General features: G+C 46.5%; 1 protein-coding gene across 4 annotated transcripts; it reads right to left on the minus strand.

The window, feature by feature from the left end:
- Positions 1 to 4324: 4324 nt before the first annotated feature.
- On the minus strand, positions 4325 to 15652 carry OTUD3 (OTU deubiquitinase 3). Of its 4 annotated transcripts, none has more exons than XM_067311019.1 (10): positions 15492 to 15652; positions 14653 to 14801; positions 13789 to 13901; positions 10230 to 10352; positions 9431 to 9550; positions 8620 to 8716; positions 7657 to 7835; positions 6914 to 7347; positions 6118 to 6277; positions 4325 to 4455 (listed from the first exon to the last, which is right to left on the minus strand). In XM_067311019.1, exons 1-8 carry the CDS (start codon positions 15650 to 15652, stop codon positions 7171 to 7173), a joined length of 1119 nt encoding a protein of 372 aa, XP_067167120.1. In that variant the 3' UTR covers positions 4325 to 4455; positions 6118 to 6277; positions 6914 to 7170. The 4 variants fall into 4 exon arrangements, with proteins under 4 accessions (XP_067167120.1, XP_067167118.1, XP_067167119.1 ...); XM_067311017.1 differs by having other exon boundaries at positions 4325 to 5000; XM_067311018.1 differs by lacking the exon at positions 6118 to 6277.
- Positions 15653 to 16776: the final 1124 nt, after the last annotated feature.

A 16776-nucleotide genomic window follows, 5' to 3' on the forward strand; every position in this document is an offset into this window, starting at 1 on the left:
GCGGTGCTCCTCTGTGTGACGTGATCTCCCTTACGGGCGGCTGGGAGAAGCTGCCCCGTTAACTCGGCTTCCTGCTGAAATCCCCAGATAAAAACCTAAAAATGGGAGCTGAGCGACGACTCAGACCCCCAGGTGAACGTCACCTCCGAAGCCGGCGAGTCTGCCTCAGCTGGAGCGAGCGGCTCTCCCTGTCCGGATTGGCACAGGGGGATTTATCATGCCGCTGCCCAGCCACCCGGCATCACCCCTTTCACAGGAGAGGGAGATGGAGGTAGAGCCGAGCCTCGCAATCACCCCCGGTGCGGAAAACACCCCAAATGCACCTGGAGCATCCACGTTTCCCACGCTCTGGAGGGGCCGTGCCTCTCCCAGACCGGGAGGTTTGAGCAACCGAGGTCAATGGCGGCAGAAAATGTCCCCAAAATGAGAAACGCTTCCCCCGGGTCATAACGCTTTACCGTCCTCCTCGCTTAAGAGCGGCGTTTGGTCCCAGGGGAGACGAGCGGCTGCGGGGGGAGGACACAACCCTTCGCTGGGTGGGAATCGAGGACGGGATCCTTGCAGAGACGGGCCAGCCTGCACCAAAACAGGCTCTTTTTGCTTAAGTACCAGGCAAACCATAATGATCCGCATGTGTTTCTCTGCCCGGACATCGGGGTGTTAGAGCTGGTTAATGTGGAGCTCCGAGCGCTGCTCAGTTGGCTCAGACGCTGCTCTCCGAGGAGAATGAATTGGGATGTGAAAGATGTAAGTGCCGAAAGCAGTACCAGAATCGATGCACGGGGGGGGGTGGGAAAGGCAACCCCATGTAAACATGCAAAATCTGTTAATTTTTCCCGTCGTCCCGTCCAGAGACCCCAAGAAGGGCCTTACTGTGTCGTCATGAGATATTTTCCTTCTTCTCTTGAAGCAAAAACATGTTGCGAAACACAGACAAAATCCACATGCTCCCAGGAGGTGGGCGGCCTGGGAGCAGACACCGGCCAGGGGGCTTATTTCATATCCGGACAATTTGGAGAAGCCCCGTTGCAAAACCACCTTAAGTAGCTGTCACAGAGGGTCCTTGACCCGGCGGCTCAGTGGGTTTACTAGAAAACATCTTATTCCTCGGAGAGAGGAACAAGACGCTCCTCCGGTCGCACACACCCAAAACCCCACTGCGGCCCACGCAGGGGGAAGAGATTTTGCGGAGGCACAGAGCCAGGCTCGGTTTTCTCACCGCCTCTGGGCAAATCGCATCCCCGTTTCCTGCCTCAGTTTCCCCACCCGTTGCAGGCGGGTTTCCTCTCCCTGGGCTTCCCAGACGAGGCAGAAACAAAGTACTAAAATGCTTGTAAGGGACCAGATAGCTAATTAGAGAGTCTTGCCGAACAAATGACATAATTATCCCTTTTTTTTTAAAACACTTTCGTTATACGCCTTTTTTTTTTTTCCCCTCCCTACCCCGTTTGCCTTATTTTGCTCCTGTGCAAGGATGAACCAGACGCCTCGTGCAACAGCCCATGAGGATTCCCCCCACCGGCCCTTTTTCCCCAAACGAGACCACGCGAGTGATCTGGCGAGGAGCAGCCGGGTGCTGACGGGTCCCCAGTAACCAAAAAATGAGGGTGCAGCCCCTCGGCGCCATCCTACCTTCGGCCGCAGCCCATTCGGCGTCTCCTCCGCGGCAGCACGTAACAGCTGGAGGATGCTTTGCCCCGGCTGTGTTTTCTCCCTGCCCGGGCAAAGAAATATGGAAACAGTGAGATACGGCACAACCTTTTCCAACTGAAGTGCCAAAAAAAATTAATAAAGCTTATGCAAGGATGCGGTTTCTCCCTTTTTCTCCCCCAAACTGTCCCTTGTCCTTAATGCACCCTTGAGACTTTTTTGGTGGCAGTGACTCGCCCTGTGCTGCCAGCACCCGTGAGCCCTTGACCAGGACATTTCTCCTGCCTTGGCAGCCTCAGCCGAGCCATTTGTGGCAGGGAAATGGGAAGTCGATCAAAGGGACCCGGGACCTGCACTGCTCTCGTGCCTGGTGCTCTCGGATGCGAGAGATGCCTCGTTCGGGCTGTGCACCACCCCGAGCTGTTAATAATTGCAGCATTTTCCCTGCTACTCTGTGCGGAAAGGATGGATGTCATGTGGTGAGAAACAGCATGATGCCGAAGCCCCGAGGCTCAAGCCCTTGAGACCCCCTCATGGGGAGGAACTCCCTTCCCGGACATCCTTTAAGACAACGCTGGCTCAGAAAGTGCACTTTTAGGGGGGGAATGAGGGAAAAGCACTAGGAATGGGGCCAGTAAATACCAGCTGGGATTAGGGTGAAGGTTAGAGCTCCCGAAAGGCCAGACTTGCCCTTAGGCGGAGGCCAAATATTGACCTTATGCTCGCCGGAGGCGACCCACCCCAGAAAGATGACACTTGCTCTACCCTGCGTTTCAGATGAAACGAGGCATCATCAGCAAACCTCCGGACATTCTGAGGAAAAAGAAATATCCATAGAAACGGTAACGGCAGAGCCAAAAGAGGAAGTGGGGCCAAGCGAGCCCAAAGCAGCTCCCAGGGCAGGCTCTCCTTGGGGGTCAAGCCTGGAAGGAGAAGCATCACATTAACTCCTGTCCCAGCTGTTTGCTGTTTGAGGACCCTGGGAGACCCTTCTCTGAGCTGGACCCGCAGTAAAGCAGCAGCACTCAGCTCCTGAATTGCTTTGCAAGCTCTAGCACTGCCGCTTCCAATGATAACTTTAAGGGTAATAAAGCAAAAAAGGCCCAGGGCTGCCTTTGAGGTAGCTGCTCAAAGCAGAAGGGCTCTGGGGAGCTGGAGGTGACCCGCATCTGCCCTCCCCACAAATGCGTGCAGCTTTCTTAGCATCGACTTCAAACAAACAGCAATTTCACTGCAGTTCAAAAATGCTCTGAGGATACTCTGTTTTCCTTTGGTGTTAACAGCACTTCTAATGGTTCCTTCCCCATAGGGAACACGAGTCTGCACCCTGAGCAACATCTTGAACAACTCCCCTGGTTTTCTTGCTTCCTACAGTAAGCATGGTATCTTCTCTAACTCTGCAAAACATGCCTTCAGTTCTCCTTTTAATCATTTTCTCGTGTTGGTTAAGGGCTTGGCTTTCCATCATCAGAGACAGGAGTTCTTCAAGCTACAAACTATCCAAGTTTCTCCTCAGTCAGAACTCAGAATCACAAGCATTTATACCAAAGATGAGACAGAAAATAGCCAGGGGAGCGCTAATTAAGGCTGTGCTGCCCTCTAAGGTTTATGCATGCAAACAGGCACCGCTCCAGACAGCGGCAAGGTGCAATCACACAGGACTTCAGGAGCACAAGCCAGCCTGTTTTCATACTACACCGAACATACCGATTCTCCCCACCTTCAGCGAGGTTTCCAAAGCAGGCACACGAGCCGCCTGCTCCACCTCAAACACGTGCGTTGGGAACATGATAACGCCAGCGGACAGGCAAGCGTATCCGCAGGAACGATGCAGGCTGCACGTACTCACCCCGCCAAACATCGCCCAGCTCAAATGAAAGGAAGCAGATGTCTTGAAACATCTGGATGTTTCGCCTTTAGTTCACAGCAATACACAAGACTCCAGTCTCACAGTTCAAGCAGCACATCTTTGCAGGCTTTATTGCACCAGGTATTCAAAAAACACAAGATTTGGTTTGCTAACAGGAGCAGAGCCTCTGCCACGTGTTTGGAGTGGGAAGAGGATAAAACTTGCGTGGTTTCAACAGACTCCAACAGTAAATGAAGGCACCTTCCGAGAGCACTGCTACAGATGCAGATACTACAGATGACATGGCTTTATTTCGGCTATTCAGGCACTGCAGATGAGGTAAGGCTACTGTTAAAAACACAAATGAACTGGATGCCCTCCAAGAAGCAACAAGGTACACCAGAAACAATGAGCAGTAGAGAAGCCCCTCCTGTTCACACGACATCATGACAAACTTTCACAAGCTGAGACTGTTCTTGGTCTACAAGTGCCTGAAGGGAAGCAGTAGCCAAGCTTTGCATTTTCTAAATTGTCCTGGAAAGAAGGCCTCGATTCTACCACATACTCACCTCGAGGCCAACGGTGATCCCACCAGTCCAGCAGCAACATAATCTTGGTCTTCACCCAGCCGCCCCCTTGAGATGAGCAAAGATGCAAGCTAACACACTTCGCAAGCCATCATCCTTCTTGAGCAATCCCAGCGTATCCCAAAACCGAGCTGACTGAGGTCACACGCAAAACGCTTGATGTGGTTAGGTCCATTTACATCCCAAATACTGCTCGACAATCTTAGCTAGTAACAAACAATCTATTCTCAGACAAGTACCAAGGGAACATGCAGAGTTTATTATCCTACAACCACATATTAGGAGGCACAGTTAGCTCCTCTGAAGAGCAGGCGTGAGCAAAGGAGCGAATCATGGCTTTGCTTCTCTTCTTTCTCGCCTCCCTTCGCCCTGCAAGGAAAATTCACAACCCGTTTACGAAGCAGATTCCTTGCATAAAAATGAGTTCCCTGAGGAAGCTTGCATAAAGACTCCCTAGAAAAAAAATACACATCGTAAGGGTTGGTGATAATGCCAGTGGCTAAAGGAGGAAAAAAAAACCTAAAACAGACCAAAAAGAAAGTTTAACATCTTCAGATACAAGAAAGGTTTTCCAAGTACAAAGCTATCCTGACAAAAATCAAGAGCATCTGACTGGTCTAAAAAGACAGCGCAGCACATTAAGGGTTTGTTTTAATCAAATTACGCTTGGAGACTAAAGCGTTTTCAGCTACATTTGCTTATAGGTATCACAAGCCATGAGCCTGAAGGTCAGCCCCTCTCTCCTATTAAAGATGTGGTGTCACTGCAGGCCTGCCCTTTATCCTGGTCATGGTTAGCTTCTGCAGGTCCCTTCATGCCTACAGTAGAAGCTCAGCCTCTTGTCTGCTGGTTACAGGACAGCTCCCCTTCACAGCTGTCCAGGCTTGAAGCAACCAATAATCCTTTCATCAGCTCTGGCTCAGGAAGGAAAAAAAAGCAAGTCATTAAGATCAAACAGCTTATTCTCAGCACACAACTGCAAACTCACATTGTCATTTCAATTTACGCACGCTAGTCGCCTGCAGAACACATGGGCCTTACCCAAACCAGCACACAGCAGCAGCAGACAGAGGTGATGCATCCACCTGGAGCACCCGCTTGTGCCCACTGCCTTTAACTCTCATCACACTGTTCAAGTGACCTGCACTTTCTCCCAGTTTAGCTATGACTTCCCATTCTTCCCGCTACTGTAAGAGCTAGTCTTGGGAAAAATAATTCCAGGAAATAACAGCGCTAACAACAGGCCATCTAAAGGTTGGCATAAAATGGAAGTTATCAAAGTCGGTCTTCACTTTAAGAACATCACTGGGAATTCAAGACTCATCCGTGTTCTTCCTACCTACCAAATACTGCTCCGATTTCCCTCAGCAGCAATTACTCATGGTTACCACTAGCACTTAAAGCAGCATATAATATGTTTCTTCACTTGCCAGACACTATATCCCACCATAAAGTATAAGAGCTGCTTTGTATTATTTTTATTGCCACCAATTTTACTGTAGGAACTAAAGCACTTTTTTTGCCAGCGTTTGCTCTTCTCCTACACCACCAGTATGTAAAGCAGAGCTCTGTTCTTCTTATGCTTCAAATGCTCCTGATAATCGTAGCACGGGATAGAGAGTACTAGCTCAGATCTTGTCTTGGCAGTTCAGTCCAAGAAGTAGTTTATATTTCAGTGCTGATTTGGAAACTTCAAAGACATAAGGATTTTTTTCAAAAGCAACTTTGCTCACACTGAAAAGTTCTGTTTAGTCTCTGTCCTGGCTGATGAGGTGTCTCCCGTTTCCTATTGTGTGCGTGTGTGTGCGCACGCACATGTGCTTTCTTAAAGCTTAGTGCTTGATACAAGTCCAAAAACCTGAGTGAAGCTGAAACACTGCAAGCCATAAAGCTGGAGCCAAGTCCCGCTATCCTTACACATTAGTCTAAACTCCCAATCCTATAGTGGAAAGCACCACAGGATTCAAGCTGCATGTTCTATGGTACTTGGTGACCTTACTGAAGAGGAATTTAAGATGAAAAAAATCCTACCCTGGAAAAAGCTTGATTTACGAAGAGTGAAGCAGGCAGGATTCCCAGTGATTCTTGCTCCTTGGAAGCTTGTTCCCAGGACTTTTGATCCATTTGCTACAATAATTTCATTTGGAGACTAACGACTATCAAGTTCCTGGCTTGGACTGTAGCCCTAAAGCTCCAGAGGAAGGCAAAGGAGATGAGATTCCAGATGTCCAAGTAACAGCACATTTTGACCGCGCTCAACAGAAATCTCACACCTGCTCAGGTCCTATTTTACCACCTCATTAGACTTCGCCAGGTTGGATCAAGCAGTCCTGCAGTCTACAGGAGTCCACTGAGAATCTGCCCCCCACCCCGCACAGTAAGAGGAAGACATCAGAAGGACTCAACAGCTAGCAAACGAGCTCATCTCAAAACTCATGCAAGAAGCAAGCTTGGACTCTACAATGCCATTTTCCCTTTATATATTAATCATTTCTGAAACAGCACACAGCTGAGTGCAAAGGCAAGAGCAATTCTGGTTCAATTAAAGCTTGTCACTAAGCTCTCAGGTAGGAAAGGAAAGTCTTATGTATGATCCAGTGTTAGCTGACATTTGGAAAGGGTTCTGGGATTTTGTTCCCATACTTTCTAACTTTAAATAGGAAAAAAGGGAGTTCCTGAGTTGAGAACTGTTAACACTGTCCTTGACGGTAAGGTAAAAAAAAGCTCCTGCAAATTTAACCTGAAGTAAAAAGTTGTAACGGAAATCTAAGCACCTCAAGAGATCTCAAAGTAAAACTCTCACCACTGTGAAGAAAAAGATTCTCACCTTCATCTAACTCCAAAATAATAAATAAGTCTCTACTTTTTTGTTAACTTCAAACTCTTTTCATACACCAGCTGATGCAGTATTACCAAATAAATGTTCTTCCTGCAACTGGAGAAGCAGAAAGTTAGTGCATGCTTGGAGATCTCTGCAGAAACTCATTTCAAGATAACAGGTGCTTGGAGATTTGTTCTGAAGAGGAGTTTTGTCTTCATCAGTTTTATTCGCTTTCCACACTAGAGCGCTCGGAACACGTTCATTCATATGTTTAGGGCTGCCAGGGCCTTCACCAGGGTGACTTGGGTATCTGAGTCCGTCTCCCTCCTGTCACCATCTGCACAGTTAGTCTTGTTGGCCAAGACCTTTTGTCGGTGCCTTTCTTCCTGCCGCTTCTTCTTCTCTAACCGCTGCTGTTCCTTCTTCTGTTTTTTAGATACCTGAAAGGGAAGGATGAAAACACAGCTGAACACACACATTTCCTTCTCAGATGAGGAAAAATAGCACACCGGAAGGCAGACAAGCAGATATCAAAGCAGCTGCCTTAACACATTTAATCCAAACTATTTATCAGGACTATGTTTTCTCACTTTGGGAAAAATGCCATGTGTCACTAACTTAGTTCCTATTAGAGAAAAAAATCACAGCTATGTGAGCAAAATTTAGTAAGCTGAAGCTTTCTAATTCAAAGGAGAAAACGGTTGCTGATGATCCACATCTAAATTGCTCCCAAACCACCCTTCACATACCTTTGTGTTTTTGCTAGCTCGATTCTCTTCATCACATCTAGCCTGTCCTTTGTTTTCTAGCTTATCTTGATGCAAACTCTGATTTCCAAAGATTCTCGAGTCGCTTCCATTTTCTTCCCACAAAGTTGAGCTACACAATTTCTGTCCTTTGTCTTGGGAATCACACTGCTCTTCAGTACCTACCAACAAGCAGATGTTTTTCTCAGACACACTACCCAGAAGCTGACCAGTTCCTTCTCGTGTACTTTTTGCAGATTTTTGGGTGTGGGTGGAGGGGCGTTGAATATTGACAAAAATCAGTTCAGTAGCCACTCTGGTGTGCTCCGAGTAAATAGGACAACATATTCTTCACCTGCTAAAAGGTGGGAAGGGGACACTCCACACAAGATTCCAGCGGCATGTATTATTTTTCAGAAGCTACAATATAAAGCTCCACTAACGTTTGTGCTCAACTTCACAAGATAATACAGCACAGGCAACCGAAGGAAAAGCCAGATCTTCTAGTGCTCGAGAACTGGGCTAGACCCAATATATCAAGTTCTCCAAGAGCAAGAGCAGATCTAGGCTAGATTATGTTCTGAGTTGGTTCATAAACCTGAAAGTTACCTGAGGGGGGAGCCACTGAATGGCTCAAGGAATTAGTAATCCGATACGGATTCTTTCAAGACTTTACAACAGAACAAATCCGAGTGAAGTTAGAACAAGATTTGTTCGATGGCCTGTAAGAACTCAGCTGAGTGTCTTGCACAGCCCCAGGTCAGTCTCACAACTGGCAAACCAAAAGCCTCTGCAGATGCACAAGATCTGTCCTCACTAATAACCCTCCTGAGCACAGAAAGGCCGAGGTGGCAGCACAGCCAACAGCAAGCCCCTGCTGAACTGCTTTGTTTACAGTGAACACCAGCCTCTAACCCTTACACAACATTTTCCTGAAACACCAGGCTACAAACTCCAGGTACTTACTGATTCTTTCCGCTTCATTCACTTGGAAGATGGCAAATATTGCCGATTCAACATTGTAGTTTTCCACTTCCAAAATCTGGTTTATTAAGTCAATGTCCTGTTCGCAGGTAGAGAGAGAGAACACATTGAAGGGATTTTAAACTACTGACATACAGACACTCATTCAACAGCCACATGCACCACTCAGAGGGTGGTGGTATCTGTTTTTACAATCTCCGAATTAGCCCATACTGCATTTTTCAAGACGACAAGGGAAAAGACATTAAAATCTTGAAGACACCAGGAAAAGGGAGTTCTGATCAGAGCTAAGAGCTCCAGAAATTCACAAGGGATTGTGTCTGAAGGAGGCTAAACCTGGCAATACAGTTTCTTCAGAATACCAGCTACCCCTTACATGTATGTCATGCTGCTTCAGTGTAACAGTTCCACTCTTGATCCTTCCTGTTCTGTGCATTTGCACAGTGCAAGTAACAATCTGCAGGAACAACACAGATTGTAACTATCTAGCAACAGCAGCTGAGATCTGCAGAGTAACAAGCCATTTGGGATGCTCAGCTACAGACATCTGCAGGTGATTCACATTTTACAGAACTTGCTGTGGATTTTTTGGAAAGGTTTCAAGACAAACCCTCCAAAGCTATCAGGTACTCACAGCATTTCATCTGCATTTAAGGGTTGGATCTAGGATGAAATGCATCCTAATTTGTGGCTATGGTACTGAAGTCGCCCAAGATTAAAACTTTTAATTATTCCCAAGGCTACTTTCACATATCAAGAAGTTCTGAATGTCAAAAGGTTACTCCATACTGACCGAACATCCAGTTGCATTACACACTTTCTGTACAGCATCTTCCATTTCATCTTCAATTTGATCTTCAGATTCACCCTTCTGTGGCTTCATTTCTTCCTCCAAATTATTTTTGCAAAGCATCTGCAAGAAAAGCAAAGCCCAGCAGATCACACAAGCATGCTGTCATTTCATCATATGCAACAAAAATCTGACATCACTCTAAATTTAATCACTATGGCACACTTTTCTCAAAAATATCCTGTATCAGTGTCTTTGACATCGTGCAACTTTCAACATCATTGACACTATTTCCCACAATTCATCAAATTCACTACAAGATCATGCATAGCAATAGACAATCACTGGCTTCTTTAATTAAATACTCATTTTATTACAATACCATACAAGATACAATTGTGTGCAGAGAACCTCAAGGACAGCACGGCTTAATCCTTAACAGGAAAAAAAATGAGATATGAAGAAGACCGCTGAATAAAACTGTTGCATTTCCAGCTCTTTCTTCCCTCCCTTTTTGTTTTTAGGTATTTTTGCAATTGAGGCACTTGAGTATGTGACTTAGATGAGATTACTTCAAGACTTCCACAGCCCTCATCACTGCAGATTCGGGATTGATTTCCAGCCCAGTAATTTAAGCACTTCACAACTCTAATTTTATTAACCAGAGGAGTTTTTCTATTCCCAACATGAGGGAGGGACCAAACTCCTCTCTCACTCAACGCAAATGAGAAACCAAATCAACCAGAAACATTCATCTATTTTTTCACCCACACCTGACTCGGGTCGTTCTGTCATAACGAACCTCCATCCGAAGATACGCTGGAGCTTCGGAATCATCATTTATTCTCCTCACGCTGTCGTAGTGTTCTCCATATCGATAGGCAATATGCAGTTCCCTTGCATTGCTTTTGTCTGTGCCTCGAATCTAAATGGAACAAAATTCCAAACGCTCATTTGTCTTTTATTAACTTTGGCATCACATTTTAAAGAGTACTAACCTTTTGAAGCACTGATAAACACTGCACTATGAAGCAACATGAATAGCTACTGGAGCATATTTAAACAGGAAACGTTGACTCAATAATCCAGATGTGCCTATAATAACAATACGACTTCTATTTCAAGGATAATGTTTGAGAAAACCTGACAATCAGTTTTAGTCAGTTACATCATTACAAACAAAACAGTATGAAAATATTTATTTTCAGAGGAAAGCTCAAAATGATTTTCTAAGTTTCCCCTGGAAGGTAGTCCAGTTTCGTGACAATCTTCTCCAGCTCCAATTTCAGTTTCCATTCAACGTAAAAGGCATTTTCCCCTCAAATGGGATGAAAAATAACTGAGTCAATTCCAGTCATGACCACACTGGAAACAGCCACCTAAAACAAACTTCATTCTGCAGTTGTGAGAAGACAGCATTTTAACAGTTAACATTTGAAGCGGATGTGTTTGGTTTTTAAAGAAAAACCAACACAAATAAAGTCAAACCATGAAAATTAATTCCACTCAGGAGCACTGTTAACAGCCAAAATTCCTCTGCTTTGTCAGCACCAGGTATAGCAGTTTCTGTAGAAAATTGCTGCTCTGGGTATTATCTGCACTACTGCAAGAATAATTCCTACCCTGAATATCGCGCTCTCAAACTATTAGATAAAAGCTACACAACATATCAACTCTTGCAAGGAACACAGAAAATTACACCACATCTGTCAACTGCCTTTGCTTTCCTGTCAAGCCAGAGTCCAAAGATCCGAGACCTTTGCTGGAGAAGATGCCAGTAAGCAAACCACAAGAAACACTTGCTTCAGGGCTCCAGAATTTCCCAGTCCCTATACGTCTCTGAATCAGCTTTTCCTAACTTACAGCATTTACACCAAGTCACCTTTCAACTACACCTGCAGTTTATGCCTTGCCTTAATGACTTCACATTTCACTATAGATTTTTCTCCACTCACATATTTTACACTTGTTCACCTTTAAGTTCCAACACAACACTTGGTTATATTTAAGTCCTTCTTTTCATCCTATTAAGCTGTTTGACATGTTGGATTTGAGTAAGATTCATTTCTAACGTTTCTCATTTGCCAGAGCCCAGAGAGGTATCTAATAAATCCTGAAGATCTTGAAAGATTATTCTGAAAATTAGCCAACTTCTTCAGCTCTCATTAGCAAATCTTCTTTTTGTACGCACAGTACACGTGAACAGTAAATGAAAGTTAGCTGCAGGAAAAAAGCAACAACACTGAAAAAGCTAAAGTTATCCAAAGAGCCAATAAAACAATCTTTACATCCGCGCTATCTCGTGGCTCTACATTTGCAGTCACTATCAGGAAAAAGTAAAGGGTGTTTAAACCCTAAAGAGACAGTTGAGATGCCCACCTTCAATAAGCTTTTGATTAGGCCAGCTTGAGAAACAGCTGGAGATCCTGAGCATTTCTCCTGCTCACATCTTTCCAGCTTGGCTGCAGTGGGTGAAAATGGTTCTCTTGAAATTAAAGGGTAATTCACCATCTGCTTCAGAGTTGAGACCAAAGGGGAGATTCACATCATCTGCTTTAAGCATCTTGCTGGTTCACCTCTCTGGAAATGCTCTCTCTGTAATCTAATCTTTCCAAAATTTTGCTGGAGCTCCAGAGCAGAGAGAAAAAAGACTTGGAGAAGTATGAAACATTAAGAAAAATATTGAGGTTAACATTAAGAGAAAGGGTGCCCTGGGTTGGCAGAGTCTGGTAACTTGCTAACGTTGGCACCACGTTGCGAACCCTCACGTATTTCAATGCCCTGATGTATCCTCCACGCGGGGAGGAGACTCCCTGTATTACAACTATTAGCAGCTCTCTACTCGTGCCGTTTTGAAGAGTGCAAGGCGGTGTTATCATAAGACTGTCATTATGATATTAAAGAAAAAAAATCAGGGAAAAGGATACCAGCCGAAGACTGCCCGCACCACTGGTATTCTGACATAGCTACATAATCATCAGCTGATTTGACTCCCCAGGACTATTAATGTCTTTCACTAACGAGATTACATGATGGACCACTTGTTCCAGACCCCACTGTAAGAGGAAACTGTATCAGTCTACTTTCATAAACTGATTCAGGCATCCAAAACACAGAACCTCATCACAAACTCAGTATCTACAATCCCAGAAAGGTCAATGAAGGGGGGGAAAGAGTCGAAGATTTTCAAGGGGACATACGAAATATCGATAAGGGTAAAGTACACTGACACAAGTATCCGGTTCAGAACAGTAACGAAACACGAACAGCACCTCCGTGAACTCCAGCAGGCTCATTTCACCTCTACGTACTCTCACAGGTCAAGCAGTTGAATATTCCTACTCATTGGTATCACGGCTGTCAGGTACGTTTTTCTTTTTTAAACATGCAGGTTAGCTCTCTTACTTCCAATGGCTGCCATACAAAGTTTAAACTTCTTCTGGTTCAGGAATCCATCTGACACTGTTTCAAATGCATTTAAGACACTATTGACAGCTTTCACCTTGTCTTTTCTTCATCTCCCTGTTTAATTCTAATTACCTCATTGGTGCTATCTCTAAACTGGAGCGAGCCCTTAAATCCATTATTACCATCACTAAAAAAAAGGTCAAGAAAATCTTGGCTTGAACATAGGGTCTCACTTGCTCAATAAAAGGGCAGATAATAAGAGGCAGATTGAGTGTGGATCCATTCTAGGGTGGATTCACTACAGGAAAATGACAACAGAAAAAAGAGGAAATAGGAGGAACACGATGGACCATTTGTTCCAGTCCCCTGCTGTAAGAGGAAACCGTATCAGTCTACTTTCATAAACTGATTAAACACCTCCTTAAGGCTTTGAAACTTCCTCCTCCTTTTTTTGCCCATTCTAGAACCTCATTTCTCCAACTGTTCGAAACCATTTTGCTTTCATTCCGAAACTGATGCAGAACAGGCACTTCATCCCACCACACTGCAGGGGCTGCCTTGCTACACCTTCACTTTCAAGTTTCCTGAAATTTGTTAACATTCAAGTTTCCTTAAGTCCAGCTCAAATTTCTGTGAGAACAGCCACCTTGCATGTAGTCTGATCCTCAGGAGAGAGGAACGTTACCGAAGCTAGTAGCTTAAAACCAGAGTTCTGTCTCCATATACTCATGCTTCATGCATTCCCTGTTTTGTTTTGTTTCCTCTCCTCCTAGCTGACGTCTTGAGGACTTTCTTTCCAGGCTGAAAAAAGCAAGCACAGCTCAACACCATGCCAAGCTACCTACGGCTATGAACCAGTGTTTTCGTCATCTTTTCACAGATCAGAAAGTTTCAAAACTATAGGTACCCGTCAGCTAAAAATCAGACCGAAATACAGAAGTTTTGCTTCTCACCTGCCAGAGCGGAGCATTAGGCTGATGAATAACCACATTCATTTGATTGTTCCTTGCAAACGCCACAATAGCATCATTGCCAGCAAAGGTACCGGGCTTTGCCAAATTGGTAACTAAAGAAAAAAAAAAAATGTTGTAAGAGTTGGAAACTTCGCTTCTGACACTTCCTAAAGCACTGGAGGGATAGTGAGTAACAACTTCAACACTGGCCCAAGAAATTCTGGAAAGAAAACCCCAACTGCAAAAGAGCGACTGTTGAGGCAAGAGTTTGGCAGTGACAGAAGTTAGTGAGTCTTAAATGACCACAGAAAGCGCTAAATAATGCGGTACATCCTTAGATTATTCTAGGTCATGAGCTCTGTGTTAGCTCTGAAAAAAAAGTGTCATGAATTAAATGACTAAAGCACTTTCCTGCATCACCTGCATATTACTTGGCACATCCTCAAAGCTGTTAGAACAAAGGCTGTGCTAGTCTCTGCTTTGGATCTTTCCCTGGTTTAACACTGTGGAAAATATCAAAAGTCAAGGAGAGAAGCCCATGGAAATCAGCCATTCAACACCCACCAGCATTCAAGGGGAGCTAGACACTTAAGTTAATCAAATTCCTTTTGAAAACACCACGTTTGTATTCTCTGCTTTTTTCTTTCCTCTGCCAAGTTTCTCCTAAATTTAGAAAAGTTCCTGGGCAAATTTAATAGCTCGTTTTCCTAAAGAAACAAAACAAAGAAACTACTGTGTCTAAAAACTAGAAAGCTCTTCTAAAATACTCCTGGGATGAGAAACAGTGTAGTAAGAAGGTACACGAATGAAATGTAATCATATTGCACAATATCCTCTTCCACCAGGGTCTTACGGAGACCGTACCATGTTTCTCAAAGGGAACATCATCCTCCACAAAAGGCTCAAAATCCTCCCGCTGCTTTATCATGTAATCCACCGTCTCCTGGCGATGTTTAAGGTGGTTCCGCGAATGCCCCTCAAGCTGATCGCCGAGGGCCCGAAACAAACAATTGCTACCAAAAGAGAAATTGCAAGTGAGCGTGGGTGAAAGGTGGCTAACAGAGTACCCCGAAGCAACCACCCCGAAGGAGTAGCAGAAAGAATACAGACTGGGCAGCAGAAGCTCCCCCCAGTGCAATCCTGTATTGAGGCACTGACTGAAGCACCCAACACTGCCAATGAAAAGGGCTGGAGCTGCCTCCTCGTTAAAGAGCCCAGACTGGAAGCAGTGTCCAGCCAGTGTTAAGAGGAAGAGAGGTGAGCTACACTCCTTCTGCCCAGGAAATCAACAAGGATATGGATGTGAAGTACCACCTATTCCCAAGACTTAGAATGGCTGAAATCAGAATTGGTAATATGAGCATAAAATTGAGTGAAAACAGAATTGTATCCTGCACAGCAAGTCAACAGCATTAACAGCACCAGGCCCAACCGTCCTAAACCGCAACCACGACAAGTGACAATGCCACAAAGGACAACCCAACCGTTCGCCAAGCAATTCCCCAGTGGCCACGTTTGTAACCCCCCTCTCTCCCAACGCTTATGGCGCCTCCCACGCCCCACGCAGCCAGGGCGGCCCCCAGCCCCGCGGGGGTCGGGCCTGGGGCTAGAGGAGCCCCCAGCCCCGCCGGTGCCAGGCCCCGGGGCAAAGGCGTCGCGCTGCCGGGGGCGCAGCGAGCCCAGAGCCCCGGCGCGGCGCTCACCCGTCGCCCGGCACCTCCCGCAGCTTGAGGCCGAGCGCCCGGAGCTGCCCGGTGAGGCCACCCGGGGCCGTGGCCGTGGCGGCGGGGGGCGGCCGGGGCCGCCGCGCCTTCCTGCCGCCGCCGCCGCCAGGCCGCGCCTTGGCCGCCTGCTTGCGGGACATCACCCCCCCCCCCCCGCGACCGGCGCCCGCCGGGCGCCCACTGCGCCTGCGCCGCCGCCGCGCTCCTCACGTGACCGTCGGGCGCCGCCATAGAGAGCCACGCAAGAGGGGGCAGAGCGCCGCCGCTCTGACCCCCCCCCACCCAGCGCGGTCCTCCAGAGGAGGAGGAGGACAGCGAGGGAGGGGAAGGCTGAAGAGGAGGGACAGCGAGAGCAGCAGCGGGGGGAGCTGGGGGAAGCAGAGGGTGTCGGGGATCCGAGCCACGCAAAGTGCAAAGGGAAGGAAGGTGAAGCCGAGCAGCCCTTGGGATGAAGAGTGGAGCCTGGGAGGAAGCAGAGGGCAGCAGGACAAATCAGCTCGTGGTTCCATACCAAAACGCTTTGTCTGCGTGAAAGACTAAGAGTCTCCACGCGCTTGCTTTCTAAGTTGCTCCTGTTAAATGCACTCCTCTGCCCAGGTGCTCCTCCTGGTCAGTCCAGGAGGGCCTTTGGGGACCAAGCCCAGCACCCCTCCCTGCTGCTCCAGCACCCTTAGTTCCTGCTTACTGCAAAGACTTCCCTCGGACAGATGCTGTAACCCTTCTTTCATTAACTTCTACAACTATAAACCAGCACAAACCTCTTGGCCAGGTCCGTGCCTATTTCAGCACCAAATCAGCAATGCAAGATCAACTGGAAAGGAAGCAAGAAGTGAGAACATTCACTACCCGCGAGGTGGCACTGCGAGAACACAGCTCGCACCGCCGTGCCCCAGCGCTGACAACAGGAAAGCAGGTCTGGGTGACAGCCCCAGCAGCAACAGCTAATGGAAGCTCTGAAAAAGAAAATCCAAAGCCCCAAAACAGAAGAATGTTTAATTTCTATCAGAAAAATGTGTTTACCCTGTGGTCACATTCAGCGAGGGCCTGACTTGAGTGGCATGCGAATTCGCCACCTGCTTCCCCAGTCAAGCTGGGCCAGGCAAAGCACGATGGTCCTGTGTGGAAACACCGCCAAACCTCACAGCTTCTATCAGCAACGCTGCAGAAGCTGCTGCTGCAACTGTGAAACATCTATAGCAAGATAGGAGCCACAGCACTGGAAAGCTGAGTTACTTGCCAAAAAATGAGACTGCTGCCATAGCAG

The sequence above is a fragment of the Apteryx mantelli genome, chromosome 26 (genome assembly GCF_036417845.1).
Source record: "Apteryx mantelli isolate bAptMan1 chromosome 26, bAptMan1.hap1, whole genome shotgun sequence".
NCBI lineage: Eukaryota > Metazoa > Chordata > Aves > Apterygiformes > Apterygidae > Apteryx > Apteryx mantelli.

What these genes read in the sequence shown, in the direction of transcription:
- OTUD3 (XM_067311018.1), bottom strand. Translation starts at nt 15,652, where the DNA reads ATGTCCCGCAAGCAGGCGGCCAAGGCGCGGCCTGGCGGCGGCGGCGGC. An exon ending in CTAATGCTCCGCTCTGGCAG is followed by an intron (nt 10,353 to 13,788) that starts GTGAGAAGCAAA and finishes TGTTCCATTTAG; the next exon opens with ATTCGAGGCACAGACAAAAG. An exon ending in CAGCGTATCTTCGGATGGAG is followed by an intron (nt 9,551 to 10,229) that starts GTTCGTTATGAC and finishes CTTTTCTTGCAG; the next exon opens with ATGCTTTGCAAAAATAATTT.